This window comes from Triticum dicoccoides, chromosome 5A (assembly GCF_002162155.2).
Source record: "Triticum dicoccoides isolate Atlit2015 ecotype Zavitan chromosome 5A, WEW_v2.0, whole genome shotgun sequence".
Classification (NCBI taxonomy): Eukaryota; Viridiplantae; Streptophyta; class Magnoliopsida; order Poales; family Poaceae; genus Triticum; species Triticum dicoccoides.
The window spans coordinates 598,116,052-598,130,550 of NC_041388.1; the positions used below are offsets into that span (position 1 = coordinate 598,116,052).

At 43.6% G+C, this 14,499-nt stretch overlaps 1 protein-coding gene across 1 annotated transcript; it reads left to right on the forward strand.

Annotated features, from left to right (window-relative positions):
• The first annotated feature begins 1,108 nt into the window (after positions 1-1,108).
• On the forward strand, positions 1,109-13,190 carry LOC119300107 (two-component response regulator ORR27-like). Its single transcript, XM_037577169.1, has 6 exons — positions 1,109-1,194; positions 1,471-1,534; positions 5,133-5,373; positions 5,481-5,645; positions 5,747-5,911; positions 12,849-13,190. The coding sequence occupies exons 1-6, from the start codon at positions 1,109-1,111 to the stop codon at positions 12,884-12,886; spliced, it is 759 nt and encodes a 252-aa protein (XP_037433066.1). The 3' UTR covers positions 12,887-13,190.
• Positions 13,191-14,499: the final 1,309 nt, after the last annotated feature.

Below are 14,499 nucleotides of genomic sequence, written 5' to 3' on the forward strand. Positions count from 1 at the left end.
ATCACACATCTCTCAAGTGCTCACCCTTTCGGGCACTCTACAGTGTCGACCCCAACCTGGACGGACTGCCGCACTTCAACACCGACTCGACTCCGAGTGCGCCCGCGGACGACCTGGACTGGGCTGTGCACACGGAACGCCTCCGTGCCCAGCTTGCCAGAGCACAGACGCGCTTCAAGAAGCAGGCCGATCGTCACCGTGCCGAGCGCGCATTCGACGTCGGCGAACAAGTGTTACTCAAGCTACAACCGTACGCGCAATCATCCATCGTCAATCGCCCATGCCGGAAGCTCTCCTACAAGTTCTACGGGCCATTCACGGTGACTGAACGGATCGGCACCTTAGCGTACTGCCTTCAACTGCCAGCGGACAGCCGCATTCATCCGGTATTCCATGTCTCCCAATTGAAGCCTTACACCCCTGACTACACTCCTGTCTTCTCGGAGCTGCCGCAAGTACCAGACCTGGTCGCCGGCGATGCAGAACCAGTGGCCATCGTGGAGCGTCGTATGATGAAGAAGGGCGACGCACCAGTAATCCAACTGCAAGTTCAGTGGTCCAACCGACCACCGACTGCCACAACCTGGGAAGACTACGACGTTCTCAAGGAGCGATACCCATTGGCCTGCATCTGGGAGGAAGCTCCTTCTCAAGACAGGGGCAATGTCACGCCTGCAGATGGCGATCTGCAGCGGACTGCAAGTGCAGTTCAGTTAGCAGATGCTAACTGAACCGCAACCGTGTGTTGGGCCTGAGGCCATGTAATGTGTGTGTGTTGGGTTGCGGCCCAGGGCGAGCCCAGAGGGCAACTACTTATTGTGCGGTGATCGAATGATGAGGCAGCGAGTAATCAGAATCAAATCTTCTTTCTCCTTCTCACCTTTCTCCTCACCTGCTCTCCTCACCTACCCGATCCGATCTCGATCCCCTCTCACCCCCTCTTCGTTGGGTCGTGACACCGGGGCCGGTCGATCTAGCCGTCAGGAGATCCGCCAGCGAGGCAGAAAAGGGGTAATGGCGCCTCATCTTTTGGAAACTGCTCCGCTCAGACTTCAAACACACAATTACACTTCAGTTTCTAATCACGCATAGACAGAGATTGATGAGGATGCAGTGCACGGAGCAGCCGTTTCTACAGAACATTAGTGCATTAATGGAGTGGGGTTGCGCCTCAAGACGGATGGTGGAGGTCAGGTACCTACATATGCTCTGTCCGGTCACCCAGGTTCTTCTCCCTTCTTCCTCCAGCAGTACTACAGTAGCATCAAGAGCTACGCTTCTCCACTATGTCGCCCCTCATCTTCAATTTTGATGCAGATTTCCCTTTCCCAATACAATCCCTTGGCACTTAATATATATACTCTGGTCGGGCTCCTACTGATGTTGATTTCCGCTTTTAATTTGTTGCAGTTATTGTCGCCCAAGTGTTTGTGATTGCTTCTAGCTTATTGGTTCAACAAATTTCTGCAGGGTGTTTCTCGGGTTATTTTTGTTCCTGAATTCTAAAACTGAGGATCCCAATGGCTGCTCAAAGGTTAGTTTAGTCGAATTTCATATTTTATTCCATAGTCAGTGTGTTCATACGATTGCTTACTTTCCATTTTTATCTGTTCGTAAATATTCATGACATGCTACTGTCCACTATTATTTTCGCTATATATATGCATGATGCATCAGGTTATTTAGGACGGTAGATCCTTAGATGCATGCATAATCTTGTTGTACACAGTCTTAGTTTGTTCCTATATGAAAAATGACATATATAATGTCTGTACAGTTCTTTGAAAGAAGAAAGGATTGTTGAATGTTTGGTGCTTCCAGTATGTGCCTGATTGTGGAGGAGATGTTGGAGATGGGGATGTGGCTTCTCCTACTTCAGAATGTAGCGTAATTAAATGGCTTCTTGCATTCCAGTTAAGTAAAGTCTCTTTTGCACTCTATCTGCAACTTTCTCCTTTGGGGGTATTGGAATTATTTTTAGTATGATTGAATTGATTGTTAAGTGCGCAATGTATGTTTGTGATAGGTTTATAGCCGATTCTTTATTTTTTACAAAGTTGAGCAGAAAGAACAAGAGCAAAGCCTTTTTTTTCCAAAGCCTACCCAGCCTGACAACTTTTGAATGATCTAACCCCGAAGCAAGATTTGTACATAAATTGCTATGATGGGCCAACTAAAGATCCAACTCAAGTACCCTTCTTCCGAGTTTAAGGAGAGAACTGTCTTGATGAACCCGTTTTCACCGCACACCGGCCCCATTCAATCTTTTCTACTGGACCGAACCACCGCAGAAACTAGGTAAGAGGAATCAAAGAAATGTGAGTATAAGACATGATGTTAACATCATTTCTATGAATTTCATTTCTTGTACTATTGTACCTAAACATTTCTCTCTTAATAATAGGAAAAACCTCAAATTTAAATATGGTAACACTAGCACTATATCTTATTTTTGTTTATAGATGTAAAGATATGTATGTAGAACTATTTTATATTGCTCTCATGTCTGCTTTACCCACAACCTATTTATCATGATGTATCTACCATTCTCAAACTTTGTATTGCAAATTTCTGCAACATTTTGCTATAGAGTTATTTTGGGAGCCAAAACAGTAGATGATCAATCACAAAAAAATGTTCCCATCAGCCATCCTAATTTAAATCACATACACTTGATACCACGATACCACGACTTGAACCAACACGTCTGCATGTGCTCTCAGATGAATAGTAAATTCAAAATAAATAGTAAATAAAATTGAAAAATTTTGTCTTCTTGTGTACATGTTCCTGTGTTCCTGTTAGTGTAACAAGCGTGCTCGACAATTTTCATGTGAAACGGAATAGCAGTACTTCGTTGGTGAAAAAACAAAATTAAGTGTAAAATTCGGTATTCAACTTTTTTTTTGCACGGGTCAACAAAATTGGGCGCAGGAGCATATACTCCCAAGAGCCAAACTGGATTTCCTCGAACACACTACTTTCTTGCAAACCAACTGGATTTCTCTCTGTAGTTACATAGTATTATTGTAGATTGACCGGCTCCTCTCCCTTATTACATATCATTTTTTGTGAGTCCCGATTACATATCATTGTGTTGAAAAAATCAAGCGGAAACAAAAACAACCTACAAGGAAGCCTAATACATCAAACAAAGTATATAAATTACTTCAAGTCCCTAAAAATAAAATTAAGAATAGACGGGCGCAGCAACGCGCGCCATTAACAATCTAGTAAAATGAAAAGCAAGACTGAGGGGATGTCCTAAAGAAGTGTCATCCTAATCGGCTCCTTCTGTGCCGGTTAGGGGATCTGGCACCCATGCGCAAGCAAAAATGGGCCGGCCCAGCAGACGGGCGAGCGATGGCTCGTGAGGGCGCAACTGCTTCGCTCGGTCAATGGTTGACTATTCCATAGTTGACCACCTCACTGGTCAACAATTGATTCTTTAAAAAAAATCAATAAATCCAAGAAAACGCAAAAACAAGGAAAAGTTTGCCAATTTAGAAAAATTACGAATTTGAAAATTTTGCGATTATGAAAAAATGTTGACGAATTTTTAAAAAGTTCACATAATGGGAAAAAGGTCCAAAGGTTTTAAATAGTTCAATGCTTTTCAAAAAAAGTTCATGAATTTGGAAAATCTTCACAAATTTGAAAAATAGTAATCACGGATTTGAAAAAAGTTCGTTGATTGGACAAAACAGCTCATAGATTTGAAAGTTTGAGGATTTGTTTAAAAAGTTAGACTATTGAAAAAATTCACCAATTTTGAAACAAAGTTCATGAATCTAAAAAAGTTCATGTGGTTTTAAAAAAAGCTCAAAAATTAAAGAAACTTCTTGATTTTGAAAAAATACCATACTTATAGAAAACATTAAAAAATGAAAAGACAGAAAATGAAAAAAAAATGGCAGCAGAAAACACACCAGAGTTCTTAAATGGGTTGGCCCTCTAAGTCGAATGGGGTGTGTGCCCGTTAGTGAAATACAATAAAACCGGGCCAACTCCTGTTTGGCGCCTTGTGCGCCCGTTAATGTGTTATCCGGAAACTGGCACACACCCCATTCGCCGAGCCAGACCATTTTTATCTTTTCTATTAACCTTCAAAAAGAGGCGTGTCCGACGAGATTCCAACTCCTGACCATCTTGTTTAGTATACCTCACATTCTTAAAAAAGAAAACAAGGACATCTCACATGTTGTGAGTACTTACTTATTTTTTCTTCTTTCTTCTTTCTTCTGTCCGCGGAAGCTCCCAGTTTTGAAAATCTTTCCAAACTGGTTTTCCCAGTTTGCAAAATTGAAGATTTGTTTTAAAAAATGATGATTTTTTTCAAACTTGTGGATACTTTTCCAAAATCGATGAATTTGTGCAAATTCGTGAACTTTTGCAAAATCTATGAACTTTTTCCCTACAATATGTGAACGTTTTTCGAATTTCATGAACTTTTTTCCGTACTCGTGAACTTTTTATTGCAAATCTATGAACTTTTTTTCAAATCCATGTTTTTTCAAAAAAAAAATCTGAAATGTTCAGATTTATTTTTCACAAAGGTCAAAACAATTGTCTGCTCAACAACTGACCAGTTAACGGCTGCCGATCAACCATTGACCTGGGTGATCAAATAATAAGCTACGTACCAAGTGATTGAAGAGACAAGATATTCAAGCGACGCAAGGGACCATTCACAAGCGAAGGGGATGAGTCAGCAAAGACAAAGAGATAAAGGTTAAGGCAAGGGGAAGTGCTTCTCGTGTGGCCTGCGGGGGTACACGTGTTGAGGAGTCGAGGCGTCTGATTACACGATTGGAATCCTCTACCTTTGACATACTACATTAATTTGGAAGGTTACTGCATTATATAGAGTTCTAATACATTATATGGAGCATTAATATTGAGTTTTAGTGCACTACATTAATTAAGCAACTGTTAATGGTATGATTGGAATCATCTGTCTTTATTATACTCTATTAATTGGAAAGGCTACTTGTACTAATACATAATATATAGTTTTAGTGTACTGCATTAATTAAGTTATATATGGCAAATCTTAGTGCATTACTCTGCTCTGTTTCGTGAGGAAAAAAGATGCTTGCGGCTGGCTTTATATATCTGAGCCGTATCTTCAGGCCTTCTCCACTCTCTTTCTATCACCAGCAGTACCTTCTTTTTTTCTCGAAAAGGGGAAAGACCTTCTGAAGAGCGCAAGGTGTGTGCGTGCTATGGAGAACGGCAACGCCCTACCATCTGGTGTCAGCAGGGACACTTTGCCCCAGGATTTCCCCGCGGGGATGAGGGTCCTCGTGGTGGAGGATGACCCAAACGATCTCGAGGACTTGACGCAAATCCTCGAGAGGTGCGGCTACAAAGGTACCTGGGCGGCCATCTTAGATCTACTCCCCTCAGTTTTGCATGTCTCCTCTGCCTATTCTTGTGAGATCTGCATCACCTTGTACGTACGTGTTTGTGTCATGCAGTGACGGCAAAAGCGTCGCCAAGAGAAGCGCTGATAGAGGTGGAGGAGAAAGGAAAGGGCTTCCACTTCGATATCATCGTGACCGTCGTGCACGGTGGCGAAGAAGGAGCTGGATTCGATGGCTTCGACCTCCTCGAGCGCGTTCGGGGTTGCTACCCAGTCATCAGTGAGTATTCGAAATGTGATCGCACACATATAGGCATGCATGGTTACTGTGAGGTTAGTATCGGTACATACTGATGTGCAATCCTGCATGTGTTTGTGTAGTTTTCTCCCCGGACTATTCCAAGGAGATGGTGATGAGGACAATCAATGAAGGCGCCTGCGACTTCATGCCAAAGCCTATGTGCTACCAGGAGGTGCGCAATATCTGGTTCCATGTCGACATGCAGAGGGGATTAGAAGTGGACAACCCTGACGAGGGGGTAGAAGGTGCGTCACATATGTTTCTAACTATTTCCACCATGTTTGGCTGTTTGTTGTGGCTGCATCGTACGTGATCCTTTTCTACTCTGTTAATTAGTTTCTGGGTGCTTGTTGAAGATTTCACTTGTAACATGCAAGCATTTCCATGTATATATAGTAGATAGGTAGGTTTGCGAGTGCCGGTCTTAAGAGCGAGGAGTCCGCGTGGCGGCAAGCAGGCATGCGTCAGTGGCCGTGCCTGGCGTCCTCGTCGGCGTGGGCTGGCTGCTGGCGTCCGTTGTCCTGGCTGTGCACAGGCTTCTAGCGGCTGGCCAAAAGTATGTCTAGCAAGATTATGTGCCTTAAAATTGGTATCCTTCCCTTCAAAAATAAAAGAGCAGTGCTGAAACTGGCTCGAGGTAGCTTTAGGTTACGTTTGGTTCATTAGGTAGCCTTGATAACGCTTGCGTATGTGCTGAAGTACTATATGCAAGTGTGGGACTGGGCCGCAGCGTGCGTTTTTGAGCTGAACACTTGTCAGGCCTGGCGAAGCTCTGGCCGAGCCCGAAACCTCTCTCATCCTGTCAAGCCTTAGTTTGGATGGTCATCAGAAATGCAATTCTACTATGCACGGGGTATTCTTTGCATGGACCCATTGTCCATGGTCTTTTTGAGTTTCATGCTATTTGTTGACTGTTTTCAAATCTTGTCTTTGTTTCAAAGCTTTACATTGGGAATGATTAATACATTTCATTAAAGGAATGATTTCAATCAAGCTTGGCCTAATTAATGTAGGGCATTAAACTAGCCCCGATTGACGTAGTATAATCAAGGTGCGATTCCAATTAGGCAGCTGATTGCGCGCTTGCGTTGACCGTCTCGACAGGTCGCCACATGCCATAGTACTGGGCCTTATGTGAAGTGACCCCCTTACCTTATCCCTATCTATTCATCTTCCCCTACTCACCCCCCTCCCTCACCCCTCCTACCTCGCGCTATACTCCATCATCACCTACCAAATCTCACTTGTTCCGATCACCTCTTCCATCTCTAGGCTATCATTCCACCACCGTCTGCTAATCCACGTGACACGTGCTACTTCAAGGGCAGTGTCGTGTTGCTGCAACCTAGGGCCGCCGCGCCGCAAGTGGCTGCCCATTGCTGGAACCGACTAAACCACCGCTTGCTGATTGTAGGCGAGCTACACATTCTAATTGGTTGTTTTACGACAAAACTGAGATGACTAATGTAGTAATGTATTGAATGAGTTTATTTCGGGGAGTAGGACTAATTTTCCTATTCAAGTCTTGGTCTAAAGGTGAAGTATCATTCATGACCCCACGAACAACTTCTCTAGTTTTTGTCCTCTTGAAGCTCTTAACATGTATTTTTCTAGGCGTTTACCGAATCCAGGGTTCACATTGAGTGTAGGACAATCGTACTATGAAATGCAGCAAGAGCTAAGTACTTTGTTTTAAAACCAAAGAATAGATTATAATAAAAAAGTCCTCCAAAGTCGAATATCCAATTATGAGCCTAGGCTCATTTGCACCTGGTGATCAATAAATTTTAAAATAATACTAGGAAAATTAAAAAAATCCAATTTTTTGCATGGAAGATATTGGAATGAGTGAAGTGTGTGTCAAAATTCCATGCATTTGGACACCCGAGTAGCTCTCAGCAAAAAAAATAAATCAGATTTGAACAGTGCACAAGCAGTAAACTTTTTCATAGACCCGAAATTTGTCCTTGTTGCCGAGAGCTACTCGGACATCCAAATGTTCTGAAATTTGGCACGTACATCACGCACCTAGGCATCTTTCTCTACAAAAGAATCTGTTTTTTTTTAATTAATTTAGTATTTTAAATGATTTTTTGTTCACTCACGGGCTCATCTGAGTCTGGGAGCCAAAACACATCATTCCTCTAAAATCCACTTCCTAGCCATTCCCCTTGTATGGGTTTCTCTAAGCCCCGGTACATCTGAAGATTTATCTTCCCATACTATGCGCCACTTTGGGCTATTCATACTTAGAGAAAATATTTTTCAATACTTAAGAACCGCTATTCATTTTTTTCGGAACTGCTGAGAAATCCACTTTGAAGCATTTTCTATACTATGTCGTTGTCGACCACAATACTTCTCATCGGCAATTTCGAGTTGTCATGATTTATTTATCTATCGGGCAAAATATATGTCCAGTAATTTCGCTTCGTTTTCAACTGGAACTTCCGAGCTGCTCCTTTCTGTAGATTCTTATTCTAAGAACTACTCCCTCACTATGGTACTACCAAGCAATTGGTTTTACATGGTACTTTCTGAGTAGTTGTGCCTTTGCCGAAATGTGTTATCTTTTTCAGTTGAAACCTCTACTTATTCATTCAGTGGTACTTCTGAGTGATTTACTTTATTTGGTCCCTGAACATTGTTGTGGCCATTCAAATTTATTTGAATTGTCTTGGTTGTTCCATAAACTACTACCGGTCCTTCCAAGCATGGTTACTTATTTTTTGCAGTAACATCTATATTTTGGAACTTATCCACAAATAGCCTATACCCATCCATGGTTGCAACCATTCCTTTCCACCCTTAGTCATTTCACTCACTCAATCCACCTATTCAAATCACCCCACTCCATCACACTTAAGAAAAGAAGTTCTGGGTGGTTCCATGTTCACTTCTTTGATTCTTCCAAGGCCAGGAACTCCCCTTTCCTGCATACCTACATCTCTAGTTCATCTCTTTCATGAAATTCCTATTCTGGTGAGAGTGACCCCTTTGATTCTTTAGAGAATTTTTGATTGAAGATCATTCTGGGAGTTCTTATCAAGTGACTTTTCTTTGCTTGTTACTCTTGGCTAGTGAGCGCATCCTAGATGGTTAGGGGTCACTTGAGATCCTATCATGTTCTATAACTAGATGCTTGTTAAGTACTTAAGCTTGTGTTGACCTTGTTGTCTTGTGCTAAAAACTTCCTACCCTAAAATCAGGATATAATTATTTTATAGCACTATTCACCCTTTCTAGTCCTTAGACCTTAATCCAAACACCGCACGTGTTAGCTGCAAGTGGTTCAAGAGTTGGCAGCCGTCACAAATGCTAGAGTGAGCTCAAAATCGACAATGCTAAGCCGGTGACCGGGGATTTTCAGCCCTCTAGCACACAGAAGATGTCGGTGCGCAAGAAGCACCATCTTGATGTCGTGTTCATGGCTTTTTATATTCATCACCCTATGAATAAGACATCTGAGCCCTTCTTTCAGATGATGGTGCCTGCTTCTAAGATCAGGGGGCTTCATGGCACCATCTCTTTTTGACTGAAGACCCTCAAGAACGTGGTCAACCTCTTTCATTCTTTTGGGTAAGGCAGAGGATGGCATGGTGGACGATCACATTGTCGTCGCTGTCTTGGAGCGCACCGTCATTTCTCTTCGGTGCACTCATGTGCACCCTGAGTTAGAGTGGAAGTATCAAATACATGTCTCCTTAATAATTTGATGACAAGTTGTACCAGGGTTGTGTGTATGTGTCACTACAAGTATTAGGAAATTTGCCGTCTGTGGAGCTCTTTCTGTCAGCTTTTTATCGGGGCTGACAGCAAAATAGAGAAAAAGTGACGGCAAATTTCTAATGTCAGCAAAGAGCTCACTTTGTTGTTTGTTTTTATTTGACGGGCGGCAAAGAAAGACTTTGTCATATTTTTTATTTGACTAGCAGCAAAGACAAACTTAGCCATATGTTTTTATTTGACTGATAGGAAAGATAGACTTTGCCGTCAGTTTTTTCTGGTCGTCGGCAAGAGAAAGCACATCCCGCGGATCGATCGCGCAGATTTATGATGTGGCACCACACCACCCCCACGCACGCACGTACTTGCCCAACTCCACCCTACATGCACCTCTCTCCCTTCTCCCGGCGCCACACCATCTCCCGCCCCACACCGTCACACCACCTCCCTCCCCGCGCCGCTGCACCACCTCCGGCTCCATGCTGAACTGTTGCCGCACCTGCATCTCGATGCATGCTGCCGCACCACCTCTTGCTCTGCCCTGTGTCGCCACACCACCTCCTGCCTCCATGTTGCACCGTCACACCACCTCCATCCATGTGTCGCTGCATCAACTCTTGCCCAGCCCTTGCACCGCGCCGCCACATGACCTTCCTCCTGGTGTCGCCCGAGGACCTCCTTCTCGTCGCCCTTTCCTGACCCGAGAAAGCCGCCTTCTCCTTGCCGGAGGCCGACGCCGGTGACCGAAGCCACAGGAGCACCGCCGCCCATCACGTGTCACCTTCACCTTCCTCCTCCCTTCCCTTTCTTCTCCTGGCTCTTCCTCTCTCCAATGTTTCTCTCTCTCCCAGATCTCTGTCTCTGTCTCTCCTCAAAGGACATGGCTGCCACCCGGAAGCTCCCTCCATCACCTGTGACTCATCGTCATCCTACGAAGTTCCCTGCACATGGATCCATCCGACCATGCATCCTGCAAAACTCCCTGACGACAAGACCCGGGGCTTGCCCACTTGCACCTTGAATCTACACCTCTTCCCTGGCACTGCCTCAAACTCGGCGCCAACACCCCGCCTCCTTGCCATATTTGTGCCACTTGGCGTCTTCCCCACGAGGAGCATGATGCAATGGCCCTATCTCTCTTCAGCCTCGACAGAGGAGGACGAGCAGCGCGCCTGTGTTTTTTTCTAATATTTACCCATTTATTTGCCGTCTGTGATGTTTGAGGCTAACAGCAAAGATGGATTTTGGCCGATGGCAAATATTCTTTTCTTTGCCATCTGTTATTATTCGGCTGACGACACATACGGAGTTTGGCTGATGGCAAAGAATTTTCCATTCGCCGAGGAAAAGCTCATGGCAAAGTAGCTCTTTTCTGACTTCATTTTATCGTCAGCAAGTTGACGGCAAAGAATGTTTAAGCAGACAACAAATTTCTTGATTCCTCTAGTGTGTGTCTTCAAATTCTTGGATGCATATTTGTGATGTCGTGGCAAACCCATTTCTCTTAGGTGCCTTTGTGGTGTTCTACCTTGATCATCAGCTCCTTAGCACTGCGATGTTTTTCCCATGAAAGAAAATAGTTTACAAAGCTCACGACCATGGTGTGGAACATTCATCATTGGGTTCTCCTTGAAAAATCATGCCAAATGTCTAGCAAATTCTCCTCGCTCACGACCCCTCCCTCATACGTCTTCAGGGGACAAATCTCTTGACATCTCTAGTTCCAATGAACACACTTATGCTAGATGTTGGGGAATACATTGTTTTTCTTTCCACCAAAGGATGAGAGGTGGGATTATCACCTCCTATAGCCATCGATCTTTTGTGGTGTGCACTCATCTCAATAGATGCACAACATTAGCACCACCTTATGCTCCAACACTCTAGGATGCTCCCATGCCTAACACATCGACCATTATGTACTTAGTTAGGTTGTAGAGCTTACCATTGTATTAATATGTGATGTCTATATATACATGGCCCAGAAGCGTAAATATAATAAAAATTGATTTCCAGAAAATTTCTTAGCATTAGAGTAGTTCCTTTCCAATCCTTCACAATGTGTCAGAACTCTGTTGCGTCCCTCACTGGCACCAAGTCCACTGTCAAGTCCTCTGATAGCAGCAACCTTCGGATTGTCCATGTCTTTGTAAGAAACTCTTCCTTCTCTCCTCCCTCCATGCATCAGACCAATATCACCATTCAAACTCAACTTGGCCATCAAAAACTACACCAAGTGGAAGCATCTCTTTCAACTCGTGGACACCAAATTCGACTGCCTTAACCTCAAGCATGAGTATGATCTTGCATCTTGAGACATCAAGTGGCGCAAGGAACATCTCACCATCATCATGTGGCTCTATGCAACGATATCTAGTGAGATATACAATGTGTACATGTCAACAGAGAACGTAGCCAACACGATGTGGTAGCACCTGCACGTGTTCTTCGATGACAAGCTTACCAAATGCACGATCCACATTGGCACAAATTTCTAGGCAACATTTCGAGGTGACATGATCATCGCCACCTACTACTGTTGCCTCAGGGCGCTCATCCACTCCCTCGCCAACGATGAGAAACTGGTAACCGACAACTCTCTCACATTGGTGATGATTTGCGGCCTCGGCCACATATATCAGGTAATGGCCTCCATACTCCACCTACATTTGCCCTTTCCCCCTTCGTCTAGGCACAGTCATTGTTGTTTCTTAAGGCAATCACAATGTATCGGCACAAGCACGCCAATGGCACCCCGACACTCACCATCAACAATGACTCTCGCCAAAAAGTGGCGATGCAGTCGCCAACTTCTAGGAGCACGGCAGCAGGTAACAAGACAATGAATATGCTCCATAAATGACCATTTGAATCACGATTGTCCCAGTGGATGCTCCTCGGAGCATAGGCGCATCAGAAGTCATAAATGTGGCTCACCCAACCACATGGGCCATGGAAAACATGGCATCCCTAGTTTCCTTAGTCTGTAAAATTCGCTCCATGGTTGGCGACCTTCCCACTAAACCCAGTGGCGTTGTGCTTGGATGCTGTCGTTCCTGCTGGTTCTACCCTCATCCAAGCACTCCATCCCAAGCCTACGTCGAGGTATACTTAGATCATACTGGCTTTAAAAAATGTTGCATGCTACATGGTGAAAACTCAAATAAGAAATGTCTCACTAGCCCAACTCCATCGATGATTTGTTCATGGACCACGAAGCCTCCTCGGAGATTAATGAGACAAGTCTTATTCCCGATTAATGCACACTCCCCTTAATATTATAGTTGGAAATGGTTCGAGGCTCCCCATCACAACTATTGGCTACTCTTGTTATTCCTTCAATCTGAACAAATTTTAGTTTCCTCATCTATTATCAAGAACTTAATTTTATTTAATAATTTTCGTTGTGATATTTACTTTTCATTTGAATTTGATCCCTATGGTTTCTCTTTAAAGGAGCTAGCAACAATGAGAATCCCCCTGAGATCAAATAGCTCGGGAGACATCTACAACTTCCGCTTGATGAATAAAGGTGGCACCATTGTTTGCTCTGCAACCAGCTCTGGCGACCTCTGGCATTGAAGTCTTAGTCACTCAGGGCAAGCTTCTGTTTCTGTAGTAGCTACAAAATTACTTCCATCATGTAATAAATAAATTCGGCAAACTCTTGTTTGTGATTCTTGCCAGTTTGGATGACAGCCCTACCTGCGTATTGATTCTTCCCTTTTTTTCTACTACTACCCCTCCAAAAAATACATTATGATTTGTGAAATTTTCCCATTGTATTTTCCCTTCTTATGAATTTTATGTCATTATTCTTGATGAGTACTCACAGCGTTACCGAACTAGTCCATTACACAACAAGTCTATTGCCGATATTACCCTCCAACACTTTTACACCTTTGTGCTTAACCAAGTCCATGTTTCTCTCAAATAAATGGAAAACAATCAAGGTGGTGAAAATTCATCAACCACAAGCTACAACTATTTTCTCTCGATAGTTTTCTTGTTGAAACAATCTATAGTCTCCAACCTTCAGGTTTCTTTGACTACACAAGTACCCATATGGCCTTAAGAAAGCACTTTGTGCCTGGTCTATGCGGTTTAGCACACATCCCCTCTCCCTAGGCTTTGTTGTGTCCGAATTTGGCTCCTCATTATTCACCTTTCACTAAAACAATAATGCCACCACCCACCTTGCCTTATATGTCGTTGGGATTAGTCTCATGGGTAACACCTTTTTGCAAGAAACAATACGCTTTACAGACTCTCGCTTGCATCCATGCTTAATGCCAAGCCCATCTTCACCCTCGTTGACACCCAGTCCATACTATTTGCCACTGATGGCCATCCCTTAGGATCCATCACTTTATAGAAGTCTTGTTAATGCATTGCAGTACCCAACTCACACCCAGCCTCAAGGTGTCCCGAGATTACCATGTTTCCTTACTACAAGAAATTCCCTTCTGTAGTCTTCCTGCCAACCTGTTGAAGAGATCCACCACCTTGGGCATCACCATCGTTCGAGTGAGGTCCTCGCAGATCAAGAAATTGCCAGTTTCAACTTAAACCACCAGATTTCACAACCAGGTCACCCCTTTCGTCTCATGGATTTATGTGTCTAATTCGGTCTCCTTCATCTTCATTCCTACAATATTTATAATTACCCCTCCCTTCATTACTGAATCTCCCAGTGCCCCTGTGTCTGCCAAAGTTCTCAAACATATCCTCAGTTACAAGTCACCGACGGCTCACAGGGAAACCCTAACACGCCAGAGAACTCACTCTCATCCACAACCTAGGATAAAATCATGCTATTTATAAGTAATCAAAAGAAAGGGTAAGCGGATTGCCAAAATATATTTTTAACCCACCAAGACCTGGGCCTCCTGGATCAAAAGAGACCACTATATCAAGCCCAACAACACACTTGTTATCAACTTGGTTTTCAATTATCACTATAGATTTCAATTTCGACCCATTTCCCCTAAGGCAACTGACAACCTCACAATCATTCAAAACTAATCTCCAAAGTCAACCATCTCCTCGGACCAAAAAGCAGGGATGCACGAGATTTTTTTGGCATCCAAATGGTTCTTGACTTTTA

Coding starts and splice junctions, on each gene's coding strand:
- LOC119300107 (XM_037577169.1), top strand. CDS start 1,109: ATGCAGTGCACGGAGCAGCCGTTTCTACAGAACATTAGTGCATTAATG. Junction 1,195..1,470: donor AGACGGATGGTGGAGGTCAG/GTACCTACATAT, acceptor AAATTTCTGCAG/GGTGTTTCTCGGGTTATTTT. Junction 5,374..5,480: donor CGAGAGGTGCGGCTACAAAG/GTACCTGGGCGG, acceptor TGTGTCATGCAG/TGACGGCAAAAGCGTCGCCA.